At 39.1% G+C, this 21,297-nt stretch overlaps 2 protein-coding genes across 2 annotated transcripts in view; both read left to right on the forward strand.

Annotated features, from left to right (window-relative positions):
- Positions 1 to 21,297, forward strand: part of toe1 (target of EGR1, exonuclease) — a 442,640-nt gene that overhangs the window by 164,076 nt on the left and 257,267 nt on the right. The gene's annotated exons all lie outside the window — the stretch shown is intronic.
- On the forward strand, positions 596 to 9,621 carry urod (uroporphyrinogen decarboxylase). The gene is made up of 10 exons (XM_074650270.1): positions 596 to 799; positions 1,991 to 2,103; positions 2,301 to 2,380; positions 2,944 to 3,006; positions 3,493 to 3,690; positions 3,778 to 3,939; positions 5,683 to 5,817; positions 6,185 to 6,285; positions 7,318 to 7,384; positions 8,142 to 9,621. The coding sequence occupies exons 1-10, from the start codon at positions 777 to 779 to the stop codon at positions 8,304 to 8,306; spliced, it is 1,107 nt and encodes a 368-aa protein (XP_074506371.1). The 5' UTR covers positions 596 to 776; the 3' UTR covers positions 8,307 to 9,621.

A 21,297-nucleotide genomic window follows, 5' to 3' on the forward strand; every position in this document is an offset into this window, starting at 1 on the left:
TTAAGTTTAAAAGAAGTATACTAATAGCACACTTGAATATACTTCTTTTTTGGTAAGGGATATTTTTTCACAAAATAATATTAAATCTGTAAAGAAAAATGTTTTTCAAAAAAATCCAAAAAGTTTTTAAATAATATTATTTTATCCATTTTTTTTTTTTTTATCAATAACAAACAATAGAAAAACAAAAAAAAACATAAATACATTTTAAAAAAGATTTCGGGGAAAGTATTTTATTTTGAATGGGCGGCTCGTTTCCGGGAAAAAGAAGTGTACTAATAGCACACTTGAATAAACTTCTTTTTGGTAAGGGATATTTTTCACAAAATAATATTAAATCTGTAAAGAAAAATGTTTTTAAAATTAATTAATTTTCATAATATTTCATTTAAAATATTATTATTATTATTATTATTATTATTATTATTATTATTATTATTATTATTATTATTATTATTATTATTATTATTTTATCCATTCCATATTTGATGAGTAACAAACAATAGAAAAAAACACACAAAAAAACCATGTATACATTTTATAAAAGATTTCTGGAAACGTATTTTATTTTGAAACCGCGGCTCGTTTCCGGGTCTGGTCACATGACCTTCCAACATGGCCATGCCCTGCAGCTCAGTGCTGTAGCAGCAGAGAGAGAGTTTGTTGTTCCAGCAGGTTTAGATGACAGTTTGAGGAGCCGCAGGTCGTAACAGACATCATTACAGAGACACAGAGGAGCTTCTGATAGAGCAGCTCACCTCCTCAACACCGCCGACATGAGCAAGGACGGTTTAATCCTGTAAGTACAAACTAACAGTATTACAGTAGCATGTTGGCTGCTAGCTGAGTGATGTTATGAAACTCTCCTGTGTCATTGTTATGAAAACTATTCTTCACATAATATGAATGAACTGTAGCATCATGTTCACCCTTTATAATCCTGTCTTCACACCTAAATAGTAACATTTCCTGCTCATTAATGCTACAAATTAACTGGTAAGAACAGTTGCTTCTTTCATGCAGAACCTCATTCAGAAAAACAGCAATTTAATACTCTATCGCTCACACTTAAGGGTTAATTCCCTTTGCAACATAAATTATTAGCCTTAATGATGCATTTGGATCTTCTGATAAATTCGGCATATATATAATTCATCTAAGAGTAGTGCATTCTTTTAAAATTGTATTATTTTTGTGTGTTTAGTTTAGTTTTAATTGGCTTAATCTCCATAGTGCAGTTTAGTGAGAAAACATATTGTGGGAGTACTACTGCTGGATGATATCAGAATAAATAAGAGATCACAATAGTTCCTGAGTTATACCAGTTAAATACTAATTGCCATTATGTCTGTTTAATTTAAGTCAAGAGTCTAATTCTGTATATGTTAAAGAGTTACAGTAAAGTTAACATGTGGTCTACATTTAGGTCACTCTGAATGGAAAGCAATTTTTAATGATCCATACAACATCCAAAGCAGCCATTCATTCAACCGTTGACCTACTGCTGGACGATGATAAGAGAGCAGAGGAGTGGTATCTCTCATATCTCTCATCTCTGTCATTGACAGCTCTTCAGCTGGATGCTTATACAGTAGTTGTTGGTTTAAAGGGAGGGGTACGCCTGTGTGTTCGATAACAGAAGCTTGCTACTGTATTGTAGCCTTCGGGCTATAGTGATTAGGACACTCCCATGCAATTTAAAATGTAAAATTGGTGTGACTAATACAACAAATGGGAGTCAATAGGAACAATGAATGTGAATTATTGTCCACAAAAAGAGGAGTCACATCTCGGTGTCTTTGAGTTAACGGCTTGTTCTGGTATTGGGGAATGTTGCTCTGGTGCTGATTTATTTTGGATACTTTATTATTACATTGCTTTAACCCATACTTACTTTATTCTCTTTCAGTGTAGCAGAGGGGTCCTCTCTCCGTTTGAAGCAGAATAGAGACTAATGCTAAACTTAGGGATTTTTTTTTTTCCTATCCAGCCCGAAGGACTTCCCCCAGCTCCTGAACGATACATTCCTACGAGCAGCACGAGGAGAAGAAACTGAACATGTCCCTGTCTGGTGTATGAGACAGGCTGGGAGATACCTACCAGGTACCACGATCAGCGCTGCTTTCTTTTCTTTCCTGAAATACAGTTTTCTCTCCCTTACCAGACTTTCTTTGCATCATCGTCTTGTTTTTCTTTCGACACAATTAAATTTCTTTGAACGGTAGAATTTAGGACAAAACGTCATTAAGACATTTAAGACGTCATTAAGACATTAATGTTTTGTTGAATGTAATTTGCAGAGTTTCGTGAGACCAGAGCAGCGAAGGACTTCTTTGAGACATGTCGGACACCAGAGTCCTGCTGTGAGCTCACGCTGCAGGTATCAAACTTATTATGAAAGGTCTAATTTGAATGATTAGAAAATATGTTTTCAGATGGTTAACCTCCAAGACAGCAGTGTTATATTAACAAGAATTTTCTCCTACATGCAAATACCCATTGCAAATTCAATTTGACTCATTTAATTACTGAAACAAAATTACTGAAAAAAATATTTTGAATGATCAGAAGCATTTCAAATATCAATAATATCTAATATATAGCAAAACCAAAATATATCCTAATGTGTGTTTAGTTTTGTTTTATTTTGTCTAAAAATTCACATTTTCATCCAGTTAACTCATTTGCCACAATGTATGTTTATTACTTAATACCAGCTTGGACGAAGAACATGCAAATAACCACTAATTTAAAACATTTAATTAATTAATTCACTTTTAATATTCTTAATACTAGTACAGTAGTACATAAGTAGTGTTATATTGTATTGAGATGATAGTGTGAGGCTACCACTACAACACAATAAACAGAAATCACAATTACATTTTTATGTTACCCCTTTTCTTTTCTTTTTTAAATTGTCTTCCTTTTTTCCATTTTCAGCCTCTGAGACGTTTTCCCTTCGATGCTGCCATCATCTTCTCTGACATCCTGGTTATCCCACAGGTAAGGCCATCAGGACCGGGCTCATTCATTAACATGTCAACTGAAGAATTTTCTGTGATATCGTGGAGATCTTTGGACAAATACATACGGTAACATTGAATCAAATTTCGCTTATTGTTTTAGTTTTACGGCCCACAAATTTTAGTTTAGTGGACTTACTCTCATCGGGTGACCAGAAACACAAGTTCATTGTGACAGTAATGCTGCTCTAGGCAATTGTTTGCTAACATGTTATCCATAACTACTTTATTACAGTGATATGTGGTGATTGTGTATCTGTCAGCTTGTTGATGTTTTTCTGGACAAAAAAATATGAATGCACCTTAAAGAGCATTTTACTGGGTTGTGTGCATATAAGCAGTCAGATTACCTGGTAATTACAGACAAAGTGACATATAATCTGTTCAAAATGTAACGCGTTGTTATCGCGTTAACTTTGACAGCCCTAGTCTTTACTTATGCTTTCGTTCATCTTCCTCCCTGCAGGCCATGGGTATGGATGTCCAGATGGTGGCAGGTAAAGGTCCCACATTCCCAGACCCCCTGAAGGAGCCAGAGGACCTGCAGCGTCTGCAGGCCAAAGTGGACGTGGACAAAGAGCTGGGCTACGTTTTCAAAGCCATCACGCTGACTCGACACAAGATAGAGGGCAAAGTGCCGCTCATAGGATTCACCGGAGCTCCGGTTAGAGACGTTTAACGATGTCAAGAAAAGCATGAAAATCAAAAGTATTGTTTCTTACTCTCCCCTCTTTGCTCTGTCCCTCCACAGTGGACGCTGATGTCCTATATGATAGAAGGCGGAGGCTCCAAGACCTTCTCTAAAGCGAAGCGTTGGCTGTACAGACACCCGAAGGCCAGCCACATGCTGCTGAGGATGCTGACAGATGTGATAGTGGAGTATCTGCTGGGACAGGTGGCAGCTGGAGCTCAGGTTACACCCCTTTACCTTCTAATCTCTGGACACATGTTAACAATGATTATGTTGCACCACTGCCATGAGACATGCAAATTCAATGTTAAGATGGCAACAAAGACATAAATACTATTTGCTGATTGCAGCAGCTCCTACACACACGCTCCTTATGGAAACAAATCTGTGTCTCAGCATAAAATGCGGTTGAGGCAGCATTTTCTACCCCAAAAACAGTTAAGAACAGTCTGAGAGCACAAACCGGATTATTACATAAAGTCTAGACAATGTCACATCAGCAGAGTGCACCGCCGTTTTTACAGCGGTATTCAGTATTTGGGGCAGTAGAGAGTCTCTACTTCTACCTGGACAACCTCCTCTAGAGGTGTCAAGCATCCACTCTGCTGGTGTGACCTCTGATCTTCCGGCAGAGCAAAGTGAGAAAAGAGAATATTATTTATATAAATATATAACCAGCTTCATTTAGGTACAATGGATCAAATGAATGTGCAATATGAAAGGAGCGACTTGTAGTGACGAGCCCACAGAGAATTATCACCCCGATGCTGCAGTTCCCTTCAGCTCTACTTAGTCTTTCAGTGTCCTTTAAGTGATTTTTGGTTTTCTGGCCTCTCTCCTGTTTGGTTCAGTCTTTTTCTAAATGCAGTAGACCACTTTTTTCAGCAAAGAAGCTCTGATAAACTCACTCTACATTACCTGTCCTGCACCAAACGGCAGACAGACAAAGTTAGCAACTAAGTGGAGAACATAGTGGAGCATTTAGCAGCTAAAGGGCCAGATATTATTCTCAGGAGTTGGTGGAGACCAAAACAGAGCTAGAAGGAGCGTGAATATTAGACTTAAGGCCTTAACACACTGGGGATGCTTTGTTCGTACCATTAATTTGCACGTCAGTTTATTTTTTCGAACTGTTGTTTTTGCACAGAACGCGAATATTATGCGGCGAAAAAGCGATGTAATTTTTTCAGAACAAAGTTGATTTTTCTGAGCTTTTGCACCGCGAATAAAGGCATCAACCAATCGCGTTGTGCGGAACAGACATATTCAATACGTACACTATATTGTACAACAACACGGAGGGTCCGTAGTCCGAACCAAGACAACAAACTTTAATACTTCTTTCAACTTTGACAAAGGCAGAGCATACCAGATCCACTCCTTCTGTTTTTACCTTTCAAAATAAAAGCCCTAGATATATACACTGAGTAACTGTGTTACCAGAGGCAAATTCACTCAGAGCATTTCGCTAAAAGGAAACTCAATAAAATAGCTTACAGTACTTTAGGTTATACAACAGTTTACCTCAGACAGACTGCCAGACGCTGCTCTGGGTCAATAGGACCTCAGTAGTTGGTCCTCCGCCTGCACGAATCTATTCAAACTTTTTATTTAAAAAGTGCAACTGTCACAAATTTGCATCGCTTCCGACATGAATGCAAAATATTTGCAGGCGAGTATTTAGCATTTTCGTGTTGTTTATTCGTCACAGCCTCGGTATGTAAAGGTCTTTACAGTCAATGCAAACACAACTCTGAATGAATGCTAATGTTCCTCCCAGTCTGCTGGATGTTTAAATTGGCAACTGTTTGCTAACTGGCTCGCCGTATCAACTTAATAAGGCAATAATATGTTAATGTTGTGTTTACAGTTTGTTTTGCTGCCCCCAAGTGGCCAAAAAAAAATCAGTTATTGCAGGTTTTAAAAAAACAACACTTTAACCTCTGCTGTATGTGTGTTGTTCAGGCTCTGCAGGTGTTTGAGTCCCACGCCGGCATTCTGGGGCCGGCCGAGTTTAAAGAGTTCTCTCTGCCTTACCTTCGAGACATCGCTCGCAGCGTCAAGGATAAACTCAAGGAGGCGGGAAAAGACATTCCCATGGTGAGAGACGGCCGCACACACAAGCGTAACTGTTGTACTAATTAATGATGTACACCTGCACATCATCTATAAACTGCAAACAAGTCAACTGTGATAACTATTTATTTATTTTCCTGCCGTATTCTGTTTGTTCTGATCTTATAATTACTTTCTATATTAGTTCCAATACCCTGTTCTATTCTTATCAGCACTCTGTTGCTTCGACAACACCGTTTCCCAGGAGGGATCATTAAAGATTCATCTGGTCTGTTTAGAAATAGCTGCTCTGCTTTAGGACCAGAAGATGGCAGCATTTCACCAAAAATGGTTCATGATGACTCCTGAAAAAGTTGCTTTGAAAAATCTACTCTTTACTTTTCTGTTCCAGATTGTGTTTGCTAAAGATGCTCACTACGGTCTAGAGGATCTGTCTCAGTCTCATTATGAGGTGGTTGGGCTGGACTGGACCATTGACCCACGATCAGCACGGTAACACACACACACACACACACACACACACACACACACACACACATTCTCAGAGCTATTTTGACTGTACTACTGATATCTTCTCTAATAACACTGTGAAAAGGCAGTTTCGGTTCGAAATTGACAACACGGCAACAAATAAAATCTAAATACAAACTGCACCTTCGAGCTTCAGTGTTAGTATATATAATATATATAAGTATAGTATAGTATATATAATCAGAATTTAATGTAAGATTTAAAGTGTTTAAAGAGATATCTCTGGAATGAGAGCAGAAATAGAAAAGGATCAGTGCTAGGGCTGCCAATCGATTAAAATAGTCAATCGTGAATAATCGCAACTTAAGCGCACAGCTGTCAGTGTGCTGACTTGACTATGACTTGCCCCACACTGCATGTGATTATCATTAAGTGGGCATGTCTGTAAGGGGGAGACTCGTGGGTACCCATAGAACCCATTTACATCCACATATCTTAAGGTCAGAGGTCAAGGGACCCCTTTTGAAAATGGCCATGACAGTTTTTCCTCGCCAAAATTTAGCACAAGTTAGGAGCGTTATTCAACCTCCTTGCTGACAAGCTAGTATGACGTGGTTGGTACCGATGGATAGTTTCATATGATACCAGTATCTTCACTCTAGCGTTAACTTTGACAGCCCTAATCAGTACATAAATCTCCTCGGTCAAAAGCAAATACAGCTTCAGCCTCAAAATCCACTGTCAAGAGGATCAGACTGCAAAAAAAAAAAGAGTAGCCTGAAGCTGAATACATCTCAGGGATGTAGCCGCCAGTCGCTGCGCTAATCATGAACCACACTGTCGTGTTTTCCAAGGAGCAGGTTAACCATTAGTGACCTCTCCCTCGTCCCTGTTTTGTCACCGGGTGCAGGATTTAAGTCAACAAACGTCCGTGTTTCCTGCTCTGCTCATCAAATACTTAACCTGTTGGTTAAAGGATTACTCTGTGTGTCCTCTGCTGTGTCCTGTGCTGTGTCCTGTGCTGTGTGTGTGCGTATGTATGTGTGTATTCAGGGAGCGCACAGGAGGGAAGGTCAGCCTGCAAGGAAACATGGACCCTTGTGCTCTCTACGCTCCAAAGGTAACCCCCCACTCACACTTTACTTTAGACTCTCACATGGTCAGACACGTCACTTTTTCCTTCCTGTTTTTATCTTCTTGTTTTTCTCAAAACTATCTTTATTGACTTCTTTTTTGAAAATACAAAACGCCTCCTACCCATCCCCAGTAACACTACAGTCTCTGTGAAAGTGTAAGTGTGATATTAAATTGTGAGCAGGCGTGTATACTGTAACAGTTTGCATCTTATAGTTTGGGTTTGGACCAGAAGACATGTCTCTTCTTAGTTCTCTGCAGAGATGTCTATGTGGAGGTCATTCCTCCATACAGAGAGATAAAAGAGAGTTTTCTTTATAACCTGCTGATTTTTAACCTGCTGAGTTGTTCAATGAGGTTCCAGAGTAGAAAACAAAACAGGAAAGGGAAATAACAGAAAGCCCTACTGCTACTCTTCACTTTTCTCAAGTTTCAGCTGCTATTTTCAGCCCCTCCTGCGTACATGCTGTGAATCCTATTTTTATCCCACAGTATTTCACTCCATATATTTCTACAGAATACAGTGAAGTGCTGTAATTCATTCTGACAAACTTTTGTTTACACACACACACACTGTCGATTTATAACTCGTCACCAGAAGTTCCTAAAATTGTTCCTCCTCTGACCCAGTTTGAGCAAAGTATACTCAACTCAGATGCTCCGACTTATTCGAAATATTCTAAAGTTGAACCACGACTGAGCTAAAATATCTGCCTCCTCCTCCTCCTCCTCCTCTTCATCAGGAGCGCATTTCAGACATCGTGAAGAAGATGCTGGAGGGTTTCGGCACGAGGGGCTACATCGCCAACCTGGGCCACGGCCTTTACCCCGACATGGACCCGGAGAACGTGGGCGCCTTCGTCGAAGCCGTGCACAAACACTCGAAACAGATGGTCAAACAAATGTAAAGACGGATGTGTCTGTGTGAGGGAGTGTGTAAGCCAAAAAAGGATGATGGGAAAAATGTACAATAATGCATTATTTTATTAAAATCTAAAACATTAACAGCTTCACGTCTGTTTTTCAGCAGTTAAATAATCCATTCCCAGAGGTTTTCTAGGAGGAAAAATAAAAAATAATACTGTTCTGTGACACACACACAAAAAAAAAAAATCTCGTCCAGTGTATTTTCAGGATAAACAAGATGTTGGTTTTCTAAGACAAGATTTTCTGTTCATCATATAATATGTTGATCTGACCAGGAGTGGATTATGTTTCCATTGTAAAGGGATGATTTTTGCTTTTACATGTACATTAAAACCACATTTAAATTGTAAGGGATTTGTATTAATGTTGGATCTATTCAAAAATGCTCAAAACAGCTTTGACTTTCTTTTATATGTCATCCAATCAAACTCCCCATAATGTCACATACAAATACAACTAGAGACGAGCCTTTATAACCTCTTAATAGCTGTAAACAGCTTCAGTCAGAGCATCAGCACAAGTCGCCTCTTTGTCCTTGAAGAAAAACAATAAAAGGATCCAAACTGCTGTGAAAACAAAAGCCGGTGATTTGGCAAAATAACTTCAACAAGAGATGCTCTACTGCATTTCTAAAATGAATTTTTAAGGGAAAATGTCAGCGCGCAGCAGTCGATCATTTTACCATCCAACATCTTAACGGTGAACAAAATCCCCCGCTGGATCTCAGCATGAAGAGTTTTATTTTTACTCCTGCAGATAGAAAATCTTGTAAGAAATACATGTTGTACAAGATGATGCCTTATGCTGTCTTTGTCTTTCACCCTGAATCTGTTTTTTTTATTACTTGATCAACTCGGCTTAGGAAAAGTGTCTTATGAAGTGAATCGCATTGTAGGCATCCTGAGAGGTTGCATGTGATTTGCAATATAAAACCCATGAATGTGTTTATCTGGCTGGTTTTATTCTGTCCAGTTAAATAAAGATTGATTTAATTTTTAATGAACTTTATGTTGTTTTGTATTTCACATTAAGTTATTAGATGTTTTTCCCCCTTGCCTCAGGATTATTGTACCTCGGCATAAATAAAAAAAATAAAAAATGTGATGGTCATCATATATTACCTTAACTAAAGTTAAAGTAACTTTCTTTTAAAAAGGTGTCCGTGTGTCTCTCTACCTTTTATAATAAAAACATGTTCTGATATTCATGATGCTTTGAGGTGTATAGGGCAGTTATCAGGGCACTATTAGTGCAAATTTCAACTAAATCTAAGCAATAAAAAATCCCCCAACACCATCTCCAGAGTGGCTTTATTCTCCACTTTTTCGCCTATGGGGCGGTTGAGTCAATATATTGATCAATTTCATCACTTTTTGTTGTATAAAACATTTTTGTTACGACCATCATCGTCAAAATTATGAAAAAATATAGTTGTGTTTTGTAATACCTCAGGTAGGGATATCTGAAAAACTAAAGCCCTTTTGCGGATTTATGCCTAACTGCAATTTATCAGATTTTGCACAATATATAGGCTACAGTATATTTTTTCACATATGCATATGTAAAGTCGGTGAAGTTGCCCTTTAACTTTTCATGACAAAAAAAATGAATGACCGTCTCGTCCACCTCACTTTTATTGCTAATTAGCATTGGCATTTAGCTCATAGCACCGCTATGCCTACAGTAGGTAGCCTACAGCTTTACAGAACTGCTAGACTGTAGACTTTATAGTCTTGTTAAAAGGGAACTACACCTGTTTTCAAAATGCATATGATCTAAGACAGTCTAAAAAATATTAGTAAACATGAACAACTCTAGAGTTGAAGAAGAGTTGTAGAAAAACTAGAGCGCTATAACTTGAACTCGCGACGTCATGAAGTATAAAGTGTGGAGCTGCTCCATAGACAATGAATGGTGAGAGATGTTCTAGATGACACTGAGAGCACCCAGGGAAATGTTCTGAGTATCTGAGAACATTTTCTTTAACAGCTGACAACACTACAATAGAATAAAGCTCATTTTGATATAAAAAAAGAAAACAAACATTATGTGGGTCCACTAAATCAGCCTCCCATTCATCGTCTATGGAGCAGCTCCAGACTTTATACCCTATGACATCACAAGTTTGAGACTCTGGTTTCTGGCCATGAGAGAGAGGAGCTCATGTTCACACATATTGATTGAACTTTACTATTACTTTACGATTACTAGGCCATGGAAATAACATATTGGAATTCTTAATTTGGGTGGTGTTGCCCTTTAATAATCGGTCAATAAACTACTAAAAGTACTAACCACTTACTCTGTCTCCCTTTATAGCACCTGCCTCACATATAAGCGTAATAATTTAACAGAAATCGCTAAAAGCATTTACCGAGGCTCTTCTTGAGCCACACATCTTTAGAAAGTGAAGCTTATTCTACAGATAAAAGTGCCTAAATAATGCATATTTCAAAAACCACCACTTCCATACTCTCTATTTGTTGTGATGGTTTCTGCATCAGAGTTGCTTCTAAGTGCTGGGACTGACTGGAGGCTGAGGCCTGGCCCAGAAAATGGGACATACTGTAGACGTGACAGTGACTGGGGCTTTAACTGGGACAGAAGTGAGACGGTGTCCCGCCTGAAGGTGTGTGAGCACGGTTTTATCATCCAGTCGGAAGTCCTTCGAGACTGCTCTGTGATGGTCTATATAAATAAACAGAACAATGTGGCCTCTAGAACAACATTCACTAATAGAGGAACTTGGATTTTTCTAAAAGTATTACGCTTCAAAAAGAATAAAGAGAGAAGGATACTTGGTTACCAACAACAATTTACAGATAGAGGTAATAACATTGATTCATATCTGCCTGATCTTGGAGCATTTTCCAGTAGTCACAACCGTCCTCTCGTCCCTGCGTGACCTTGAAAGCTTTGAGGAGTTTGCAATGTTCTGACAACATGTTATATAATTTGCAGGTACTTCAGACTTGTTGCTGCTACACAACCAAGTGATAAACACCCCAGCTAAATGTTCCTATCATGGCTGTTGGAAGCAGGCTCCAAGGCTGTTTGTATTGAAGTCAATAAGGAAAAGCACTACAAAAAATACAATGTCAGTCACATTTTTCACCAAGTTATGTTCTCAGAAGCTAAAGTCACTTGACATCGCCAGACCAAATCGTAAATGCAAATTAGTCTGGAACCTCTCAGTTCATTTTCGATTTCCAAAGGGTGTAATCAATGGGCGTTGACCAAAATGCCTCGTCTGGATGCAATTGGATCGACCTACAACCAATTAGAGCAACAAAACATGACATCGCGCTGAGTGACGGAAAAATGTAAACAGACAGAGAGCAGAGACGGGCTGTGATGGTGTAGCATCAATATGCCTATGAACGAGTGTGGCCGTATTTGACATCAGACAAAATTAGAACAACATCTAGAATTTGAAGACAAAACATCTAGAATTTGAAGACAAAAGGGGTAACACTTCATTTTACAGGTCTGCAAATTGCATGGTAATTAGGTGATAATTGGCAAGTAACCTATTTGAAATTTCTTTGGAATTACTGCAAAAATTACCCCGATATTTACCTCAAAATTGATTAAAAATTACTTTATTATAAACATTATTTAATAATCATATTCCACTATTTCCCAATAGCTGGTAATTTATTTAATACATTTCCAGGAAAAGAATACAAAGTTAATTGATATGCTTTTTATGGTAAATAGATAATAATTAGCAAATAACTTCTTTGAAATTTATTTAATAAACTCCCTGAATCATGACATTAGCTACCAGGTTACATTTGTGTTGACAATAAGTCACACAATGGTGAGATTTGTGCCTGATCAGAAGTGTCTTTTATTAGTTTTGGTTTTCCTTCTCAAGCCTAAAGGCCCCATTTTAACGATTATACGCTATTTCAGCATATAATTATTAAATAATGTTTATAATAAAGTAATTTTCGATACATTTTTAGGTAAATATTGGGTTAATTTGGCAGTAATTCCAAAGAAATTTCAAATGACTTGCTAATTATCACCTATTTACCATGAAATGTAAAACAAAGTGTTACCACAAAAGGTGTTTTTACTTTATTCTGCGAGCTCTGGCTGTGTGTTGCGATGTGTTTGCGATTCGGTGTGGCGATGTCAGGCTACGCGATGGATTCAAAAGAAAGTTCCACATCAGCTGCAGTCATCTTGGTTGTTTTTGAAAATGCCTCAACGGTGCTCGTCTTTACGTTCTGTTTGGCAGCGCTTATAAATCCTTAAAGGTCATTTCCGGAGAGGCCGGGGTGTTAAAGTTAGGCATCATCTTCACCAATCAGATCTCATTACACCATATACCATTGCCATCACAACCACCAATGAGACGGTGGATAAAAGCCGAGCGGGCGGCGGCATCCAATCACAAACCTCGAGTCGAGCTCTTTTGTCTCCACAGGAATTTAACAATTTAGTAAATTTGGGGTAAATACAAAGCATTACACAGAATTTGGCTTGATGTGCATTAGCACTGTAATCAGAACGGAAGCTCTTTACATGAGGAACTGGGAAAAAGAGATCAGTTAATCCCAAATTGTGTTTTTCTCTGTGAGGCAGCTAAGAACGTCAGATAAGCAGATTCCAGTAAATCCGGTTGTTGTTGTTGTTGCTGATGTTGTTGTGAAGGATTCCAGCAAAAATCATCAAACATCATGCGACCAGATTGAGTTTCAGGGGATCCCTCATCACTGGGTTTCAGCATGGAGACCATATTGTTGTCACTGTGGTTGAACAATGTTGACAGTGAATGCCAGTACTTTAGACTGAATTCATTCATTTTGTATGGTTTTACTTTGAATTAAAACAAATATTTATTCCAAACTGGTTGTCACTGTTCGCTTATATTTATCAACATTAATCACAATTATTACACAGCTTTGTTGAATACTCGATTCTGATTGGTCAATCACGGCATTCTGCGGCCTGTAATTTCTTTATAACAGACCGTTGCTATGTATAACAGACCGTTGCTATGGGCGCAGTTCTGATATCCCACTCTGGCGGACCATTTTTGTGTCAAATTTTTGATTTCTTAAGTAAGTAGCTGTGTAATAAGCGGGATAATGTACAGCTAGCGGTCATTATTGTGAGGGTATCGTCTTGTCAGGGATTCTTTCACAACAATGACCGGCTCACTGTACATTATCCCTTACTTAGTATATGACAGTATGAAAACATTATGCAAGATAAGCATGTTGTTTGTTTTCGTGAACGGCAGAATGGTGCGTAGCTTTAAAAGTTGCGGCCGCAAGGAATTGTGGGGCGGCATTATCTCCCTTCCTTTGGTAAAGGATGGTCCAGTGTGTCCTATGCTGAAGGATATAATAAAGGAAGCATTGAAACACCTTTCCTTAACATTTAGAGGATTCAAACAGCTCTTATCACGGCTGCTACTCAGATACTTCCGGGTCATTTCACTCCGTTTGGAACCTCTCTAAGCAAAAAAGACTTTTCGACCACAGTCCAGGTTTTTTTTCCTTTTTATGGCTCCAAGCATTTGATTTATTGATCGCTGTCGGGATGTAATGAAAATTTCAACAAATACAACAAAAATGTATTTAAACAGCACTACCACCCAACCGGACCTTTAACCCCACACACTGAGAAACTACAAGGTTAGCAGAGCAATTCCACGAGAGCAGAATGTTGCAGACCCTTTATTGATTCACCCGCTGAACACGTCAGTGGAAGGAATAAAATGAAATGTTGAATTCAAACCTCCGAATAATTGAGACTGAGCAGAAGCGAGTGGGCCTCGGTGTTATTAATAAATACAACAAAAAAAAACGACACAAAAGCTCAAAGCGGCTGAATTAATATCTTGATGACGGGAAAAGCAATTCTTCCTCAAATAAAAGCAGGCTTTCATTCATCTCTGTCCTTTGTGTTGTTGTAGTGCCATAAACACAGACGCACACACCGCCCACCCACACACACACACACACGCGCACACACACACCCGCACACAAAGGCTTTTGTTGTGGCCTCCCTATTGCGTAAATAGCGGAGACAAATGAACAAAAATCACCGCTGACTGTCGACAGGTAAGACTGAAGAGGCTGGGGCTGTGTGTCAGTGGGCCATCTGGGAACAAAGTGACAGGCTGTGTGTGTGTGTGTGTGTGTGTGTGTGTGTGTGTGTGTGTGTGTGTGTGGTTGCAACAATGAATCTATGCTCTTTAGAAATGGAGATCAATTTCCACATGGTCGCCTTTAAAGGCTTTGGCAGGAGAGTAATATGTAAGTGTGTGTGTGTGTGTGTACCTGCTTGAGTCATTTCATTGTGTGTACTCGTGTGTATTCACGCCTGTGTGTGCATCCGGGCTTTTATGTGCTTATTTTAGTGCACAGAGATTGAACAGGTGGATGTGTGGTTGTGTGGTTGTGTGTGTGTGTGTGTGTGTGTGTGTGTGTGTGTGTGTGTGTGTGTGTTTGAAGGAGGTCCAGGCTCCATCTCTCAGCAAATCAGCAGGCCTGAAAATCCAATCTGCCTGGAGAGACAGCAGGCTGTACATCATCTGCCATGGATGGACACTATCAGCGCTTTATCAGTGACCGCCCCTCCAAACACACACACACACACACACACACACACACACACACACACACACACACACAGACACACACACACACACACACACACACACACACTTTATCTTTCAATGACCACATGCATGAATGAACACACACATCCACACACAGCCCGCTGTGACAGAGACTGATAGGCGTTATTACCATAGTCGTTGTGGAGGGAGGAACTGAAACTCTGGCTTTAGTCTGAAGACCTTGAGATGCTTCTCACTAATGCAGATGCTGACAGCTGTGACTGTCCCTGTGTACTGGTGATAGCTTCCTATCCCACCATGTTCAGCCTGTTGAAGTGAAGCCAATGCTGAAGTACCTTAAACGTGCATTCTTCTAACAGCCAGCAGGGGGCGACTCCTCTGGTTGCAAAAAGAAGTCTGATTGAATAGAAGTCTATGAGAAAATGATCCTACTTCTCACTTGATTTATTACCTCAGTAAATATTGTAAACATGAGTTTATGGTCTCAATCACTAGTTTCAAGTCTTCTTCAATACAGCATGATGTTCATTTAGTACATTATGGTCCCATTTAGAGTCAAATAGACCATAAAGCAGGGGATGCTTTAGGGCGTGGCTACCTTGTGATTGACAGGGCGCTACCAACGATGTTGTCCGGGTTTTTATCTCACAACTTTAACCCTTTCACAGTCTTTTTTTCATGTCATGAAAATTGATTATAACGTTTTTGGTCATCTAAAAATGTCTTATTTAGCATTCAGTTGGACTTAGCCCCACCCTCTCGTGTCACTTCTGGTTGCGATAAAAACAAGATGGCCACGGCCAAAATGCCGAACTCGAGGCTCAAAACGGCAGTCCACAAACCAATCAGTGATGCCATGGTGACTACGTCTACTTTTCATATACAGTTTATGATTTGGACCCAGAATGTGACCCAGATGCCTGTGAAAGGTAACATCCCGCACTAGATATAAGGCTCATTGCATCATCTCTTGGTACTTGGTTTTGGCTCGACTGTTTTCAACTTGGCGGCCGAGTCACAAACTTTCTCATTTTATAGCTAAACAGTACTGAAATATACTTCAGCAACACGTGTTACTTTCCACTCGTTACATGCATACAGTCTTTTCAAAATAAACTTTCATTTTCACAGGAAACAACTTGGTGAGGTTTAGGCAACAAGACTACTTAGGTTTAGGAAAAGATCGGGGTTTGGGTTAAAATAACTACAAAGTGACGTTACTTAAGTACGGAAGTTACGTGACAAATAAATCAACGTTGATATCTGGTTTCACGTGGAGTACGAACACCGGTATCCTGGGAGAAAGTCCGGTGTCTTTTGACCCACCCATCCACCTCGACCTCCTACCTATGTTCCATTTGTCACTCTTTATACCTCCTGGTTCACGATTACGTGGATTACATACGAATTGATTAGTGGGATGTATACGAATTACAGTGCATTAGCCTACTTTTCGTAGGTACAGCTATGGATGGTGTATGAGAAGAGCCTGTTGTAGTTACACCCATAAATAGAATTAGAAGAGAGAGAGAGAGAGAGAGAGAGAGAGAGAGAGAGAGAGAGAGAGAGGGGATGCAGTGCAAACTGAGGGGAAGAAGATTGAGCATATAGCAATCACTTCTCCATCTATCTGTCTGGATAATTAATATAAATCTGCTCATTTACCATCAGCCAATCAATCTAGATTTACGCACACGCACGCGCGCACACAAACACACACACGCATGCACGCATTCACACACACTCACAGTGTGACGAGCACACTTAGCACTTCTTGATGGCCTGATTGTCTGCTTATATGGCACTGCAGAAATCTCTAATGAATGAGAATGAAGCGGCGAAGGAGGGATAGAAGAAAAATATTCTGATTAGAGACAAATGAGCGAAAGATTGATGGAACTATATCAGCCTCCGGGTGCTTCATTTATCACTAATGCTGGGTGGTTGGACGGGTGAAAATGCAGGATTGTGCCACGCCAGCTGGGATCCAGACTTTATTGCAAAATCTTTTATCCATGTGTTTTTGTGAGAGAGATATTACAGATCCAGCACATATACAGCTACTGAACATAGATCATTTCTTTAAATATTTATGATCTCTGGAGGATGAACGAGCATACAACTGTAAAAATACTACCTTACATTTTAAAAATCGTCCTGTATACACTATTCTAGTTAAAGGTGCTATAAGATTTGGGGCATTTCTATTGCCTCTGCACGGCTCTCAACATGGCGACAGCTGAGCTGGCGGTTTGTAGCCAACGGTGCTAACAGTGAAAACAACGGCAACAGTGCTGACAGAGTTAACCATGTTTACAGTACGGGGAACCAGAGGGTGGATGCTACGGTTCTACAATGGCGCCGGCGGTCAGGATGGCGTTATCAGCTGTAACCGCCATATGAGAACAGTGCAAAGCGATGGCCGTGAGCTAGCCAGTGGGGCACGCTCACATGCACGAACATGCACTAAAAGCCGGCCCGGTTATGTCAACAAAGCACGGAGAAGCTCTGATTACAACACACACACACAGAGGGAGAGTGACTTCATTCTCTGCTCAGGTAGACAGTACTCCTCTATATCTTTACATAGACAATAGTTGTTTGCTGCTATATTAATGCTCTGAATATCGTATAGAGAACCTTTAAGTACGGAAGTATTAGCAGTAAAAATACATACAAGGGCAAAATGGCACCTTTCAGTGCGTTACATATTATATATTTTTTGTCATTGCATTATTATTCATCACGCCTTACAGGATCATTTCAGTTACTTACAATTTGGGTCATATTTCCATAGTTTTTGGAATCATTTTTTGGGTATGATAACATTGTACTTAAAAAAAAGTCATTGCTGAAATCTGAAAACAAAATCAGACTAGCCACATACTCTAAACCACTTTTAATATGAATTATATTTAATATTAAAGATAAAACTGAACATGAGCACATCCAAAATGAATGTAATAATCCCTAGCTGCATAGGAAAACTGTGTCTGTGCACAGCTGTGGAAAGGGAGTTAAGTGAGTCAAAGTTGAACTATTGTTTTCATCGTGTTTCTTCCTCTCTATTGTTGTTTAAGTGATGTTGCCGCGTTCCCAGGATCCCAGTACTTGACACGGGGAGTACAATGTTATCATTAACGATAGGAATGATGGTCAAAACAACAACAACAAAAGATACCCAAGCTGCAATAAACCAGAACTATGATTTATATGTAAACTGCATTTTAATGCTGTAGCTTGTAGCAGGTTTGACGCTTAAATGAAGAGGGGAGCCAGTCAGAGTCATATATGAAAAATAATAACTGTCAGATATAGTATGATAGTATGGCTTTCACTTATTACTCAAACCTTGAATTATGGTTTGAAAATGGTGAAAATTAATGTGGATTTTATATACTAAAGATGGAAAAATCACAAGATGAAGGCCATGCTGTAAAATGCATCTAATGTTAGCTCGTTTAGGCCATGTGTGCTGCGTTCAAATTAATTCAAACAGAATATGTGATAGTATTATTTACACTTTTTATATTTTTAAAAAGTGAAAAGCCCTTACATATAGCGGGGTAAAAAGTTTAAATATCGCCTCTAAAATGTGGTTTTAGTCTCACACGTAACCTTTAAATACTCAAGTTAAGTACCACAACATTATAGTTAAATACAGTACTTAAGTTAATGTCCGTGGTAACTTTCCATCCCTGTCTGGAGGCCTCAAACCTCACACAGTGAGTATTATCTCCAAAATAACACATCTTGGATCAACACGTGTATAAAGAAAAGAAGTCCTTGTAACGTGTTTCACACTTTATTCATAGAAAAGCACTGAGATTCCAACACAAATCAATATAAAATGGTAGTAGCGTTACATAAATAGTAATAAATTCTCGCTTTATAGACAGTAGCTCAAGAAGTTGCACAAAGAAAAAAAAAATTACAAATAAAAAAAAAACAAGTGTTGATGATAAGCTATCATACTTCTGTGGCAACAAATACTGGAAATACCTTTTCATAATCAGTAGCACAAAGAGGCAACAAACACTTTCCATTTTCCCTTAAGTTAGAGAGAATCCAAAACAAAACAAACTGGGAAACAAGTGGGTGAACTAGATCTCTACCAGCAAATAGTACTCTCCTAAGAAAGAAAGAAAGAAAGAAAGAAAGAAAGGGAAACAATAAGAACTGTCTGATACAGTTAACACGGACTGAAAAACAAGTTAGAGGGAGGAACGTCTTTGTTGTAACGCTGTCAGTTAATGCATCACATAAAGGCAGCTGGCTGGAGCTTCCAAGTTAAGAAAGTGTAATGTCACTCTTTCATTTACGATTTAGGAAAACAGCCTTATCATGCTAACGTAGTAGCAAAGAAAAAAAAAGTTTTATCCTCATTATGTAGAAACCTTGCAGAAACACAATTTTTTTGTCAAACCTTGTGCAGATACAAGGCTGCTGCAGCGATGTCTCGAGCAAAGAGTATAGAAGCAAAGAGGTGAAACTCCTGTGTTTTTTTGACAACAGCCGCTGCTGCCATTTTGGACTGAAAACGCTTATTATATTTATAATATTTTATGGTTAAACACAGAACATTTCGGTAGAATATGACAATAGAAGAGAAATCATTTTGTTTTACTTTTGTACTGCACTTTTTAGGCGGACGTTTTACTGGCGTCCGGTAGTTGCTTTCAGTCCAAAACGGCGGAAGTGTAGTTTTGCTGCTGGGCGCCGATGTTGCAATGGAACTAACAATTGACTTTCACTTCTTAGCAATATACACTCTTTGTTTCGAGTGCACAACAGAGGAAGTGGCTGCATCGCATCGATGCATTGCTCCTCCCCGTGTGAGAGAGAGGGGGGTGAGGCGATGAACAACTGAAGATTAGATTAAAAAGAATAAAAGTATGGTAACGAGATAGAAGAGGTGAACTCTGAAGGGAGAAATAGTAAAAGTAACAACGAGGAATGAACACAAGGTCATCCACAGGCCGCCTCCTTTGTTCACACAGTTGCCGTTTTCTGACTCTCCCGACATTTGCGTATTGTTCTGTCTCACTGCGGCGCCGCCGCCACACGACACCTCTGAGAAGACACTAAAGGCTTGAGTCCTGATTAAATTAAAAAAACAACAACAACAAAGAAGTAAAGCAAAAATAAACTTTGTACATTGATCGGTCACAAAGGCATTTTCCATCATTTTTTTCCCCTCCTCTAAATGTTGCAGCGTGTGCAGGCCGGCTACTGCGCATTGTCCAAATACAAGCATGCTGCGTCTTGTCTTTGTCCGTCCCCCCCCTCCCTCTTTAATAGTGGTTCAGTCCACCGAGTCTCTTCTTCCACACTTTTAAGTTTTTAGGGGGCGTCTTTAAGAGGCGACAAGACCACCGAAGTGGTTCTGCATAGTCAGGTTTAGTATCTGTTTACAAATGAATGCCTTCCTCATTCTCCTCAACTCCGTATAACATGCTTCCTTTTGGAAAACAGACTTTTTTTTTTGTCTTTGCAAATAAGAACAAAAATACAAATAATAATAGTTATTATAGCAAAAACAAACTTAAAGAAATGTACACAGGAGCACCTGAGAAATGCCTTGAAGTCTTTGCTCTTACAAAAAAAAAAACGCCGTCAAATTCCCCCGTCCAAAACAGTTCAAGTACACCCCCCGCCAAAGAAATGAAACACATAAAAATAAAGTAAAAACAAACACATAACATACTTATCATAAATAATTATAACTTTACAATTTTCTGAATTGACACTTTAATATTTACAATATCTTAAATGCTTAATGCTACTACTTTTTGTTTTGTTTCTTTAAGTGATGTCCCTGAGAACTGAGTTTAGCCTCTTTTCTTTCTTTTGCTCAGTTTTCCTCTTTTCTTTTTTATTCTTCTATCTGCGTTTCTTCCGATCGAAAAAGGCCCAGAGTTGTGACTGACTACCTGGGGAGTGGGTGAAAGGTAGCTCTCATGGAATGTAAAAAGCAGACAAGAAAATGTTTCCTCCATTCAAAAACCCTTTTTTCTTTTATTCTCCTGCCATCGACGGGCCGACTAACTCGCTGCGTGTCTGTGATTCCTACTCAGACATACAAAGTTACTAAACAATCAATAAATAAATGCTGAAGCAGGCAGGAACGTACTGAAGAGGTATTTGTGTGAAGTGCTTGTACGATGACGTTTAGTCAGACCGGTGAAAGATTCAAGCTCTTGCTGTACTGTATACTGCCATTAACAACAACACTTTGCCACTGGGTACGGAAAGGGAGCATGGACATCCCTCATACAGAAGAAAAATAACTTCCTGTGCCGAGGCATGGGGTCTCAAATATGCACGACTAAGTCATCAAGTCATAAAACATACAGTATTTGTTGTGT

The sequence above is a fragment of the Sebastes fasciatus genome, chromosome 11 (assembly GCF_043250625.1).
Source record: "Sebastes fasciatus isolate fSebFas1 chromosome 11, fSebFas1.pri, whole genome shotgun sequence".
Classification (NCBI taxonomy): Eukaryota; Metazoa; Chordata; class Actinopteri; order Perciformes; family Sebastidae; genus Sebastes; species Sebastes fasciatus.

Excerpts from the sequence above, each read along its gene's own strand:
- urod (XM_074650270.1), top strand. The coding sequence starts at position 777 with ATGAGCAAGGACGGTTTAATCCT. Across the intron at positions 2,104-2,300 it reads GGCTGGGAGATACCTACCAG|AGTTTCGTGAGACCAGAGCA; the intron begins GTACCACGATCA and ends TGTAATTTGCAG. Across the intron at positions 3,691-3,777 it reads TAGGATTCACCGGAGCTCCG|TGGACGCTGATGTCCTATAT; the intron begins GTTAGAGACGTT and ends GTCCCTCCACAG.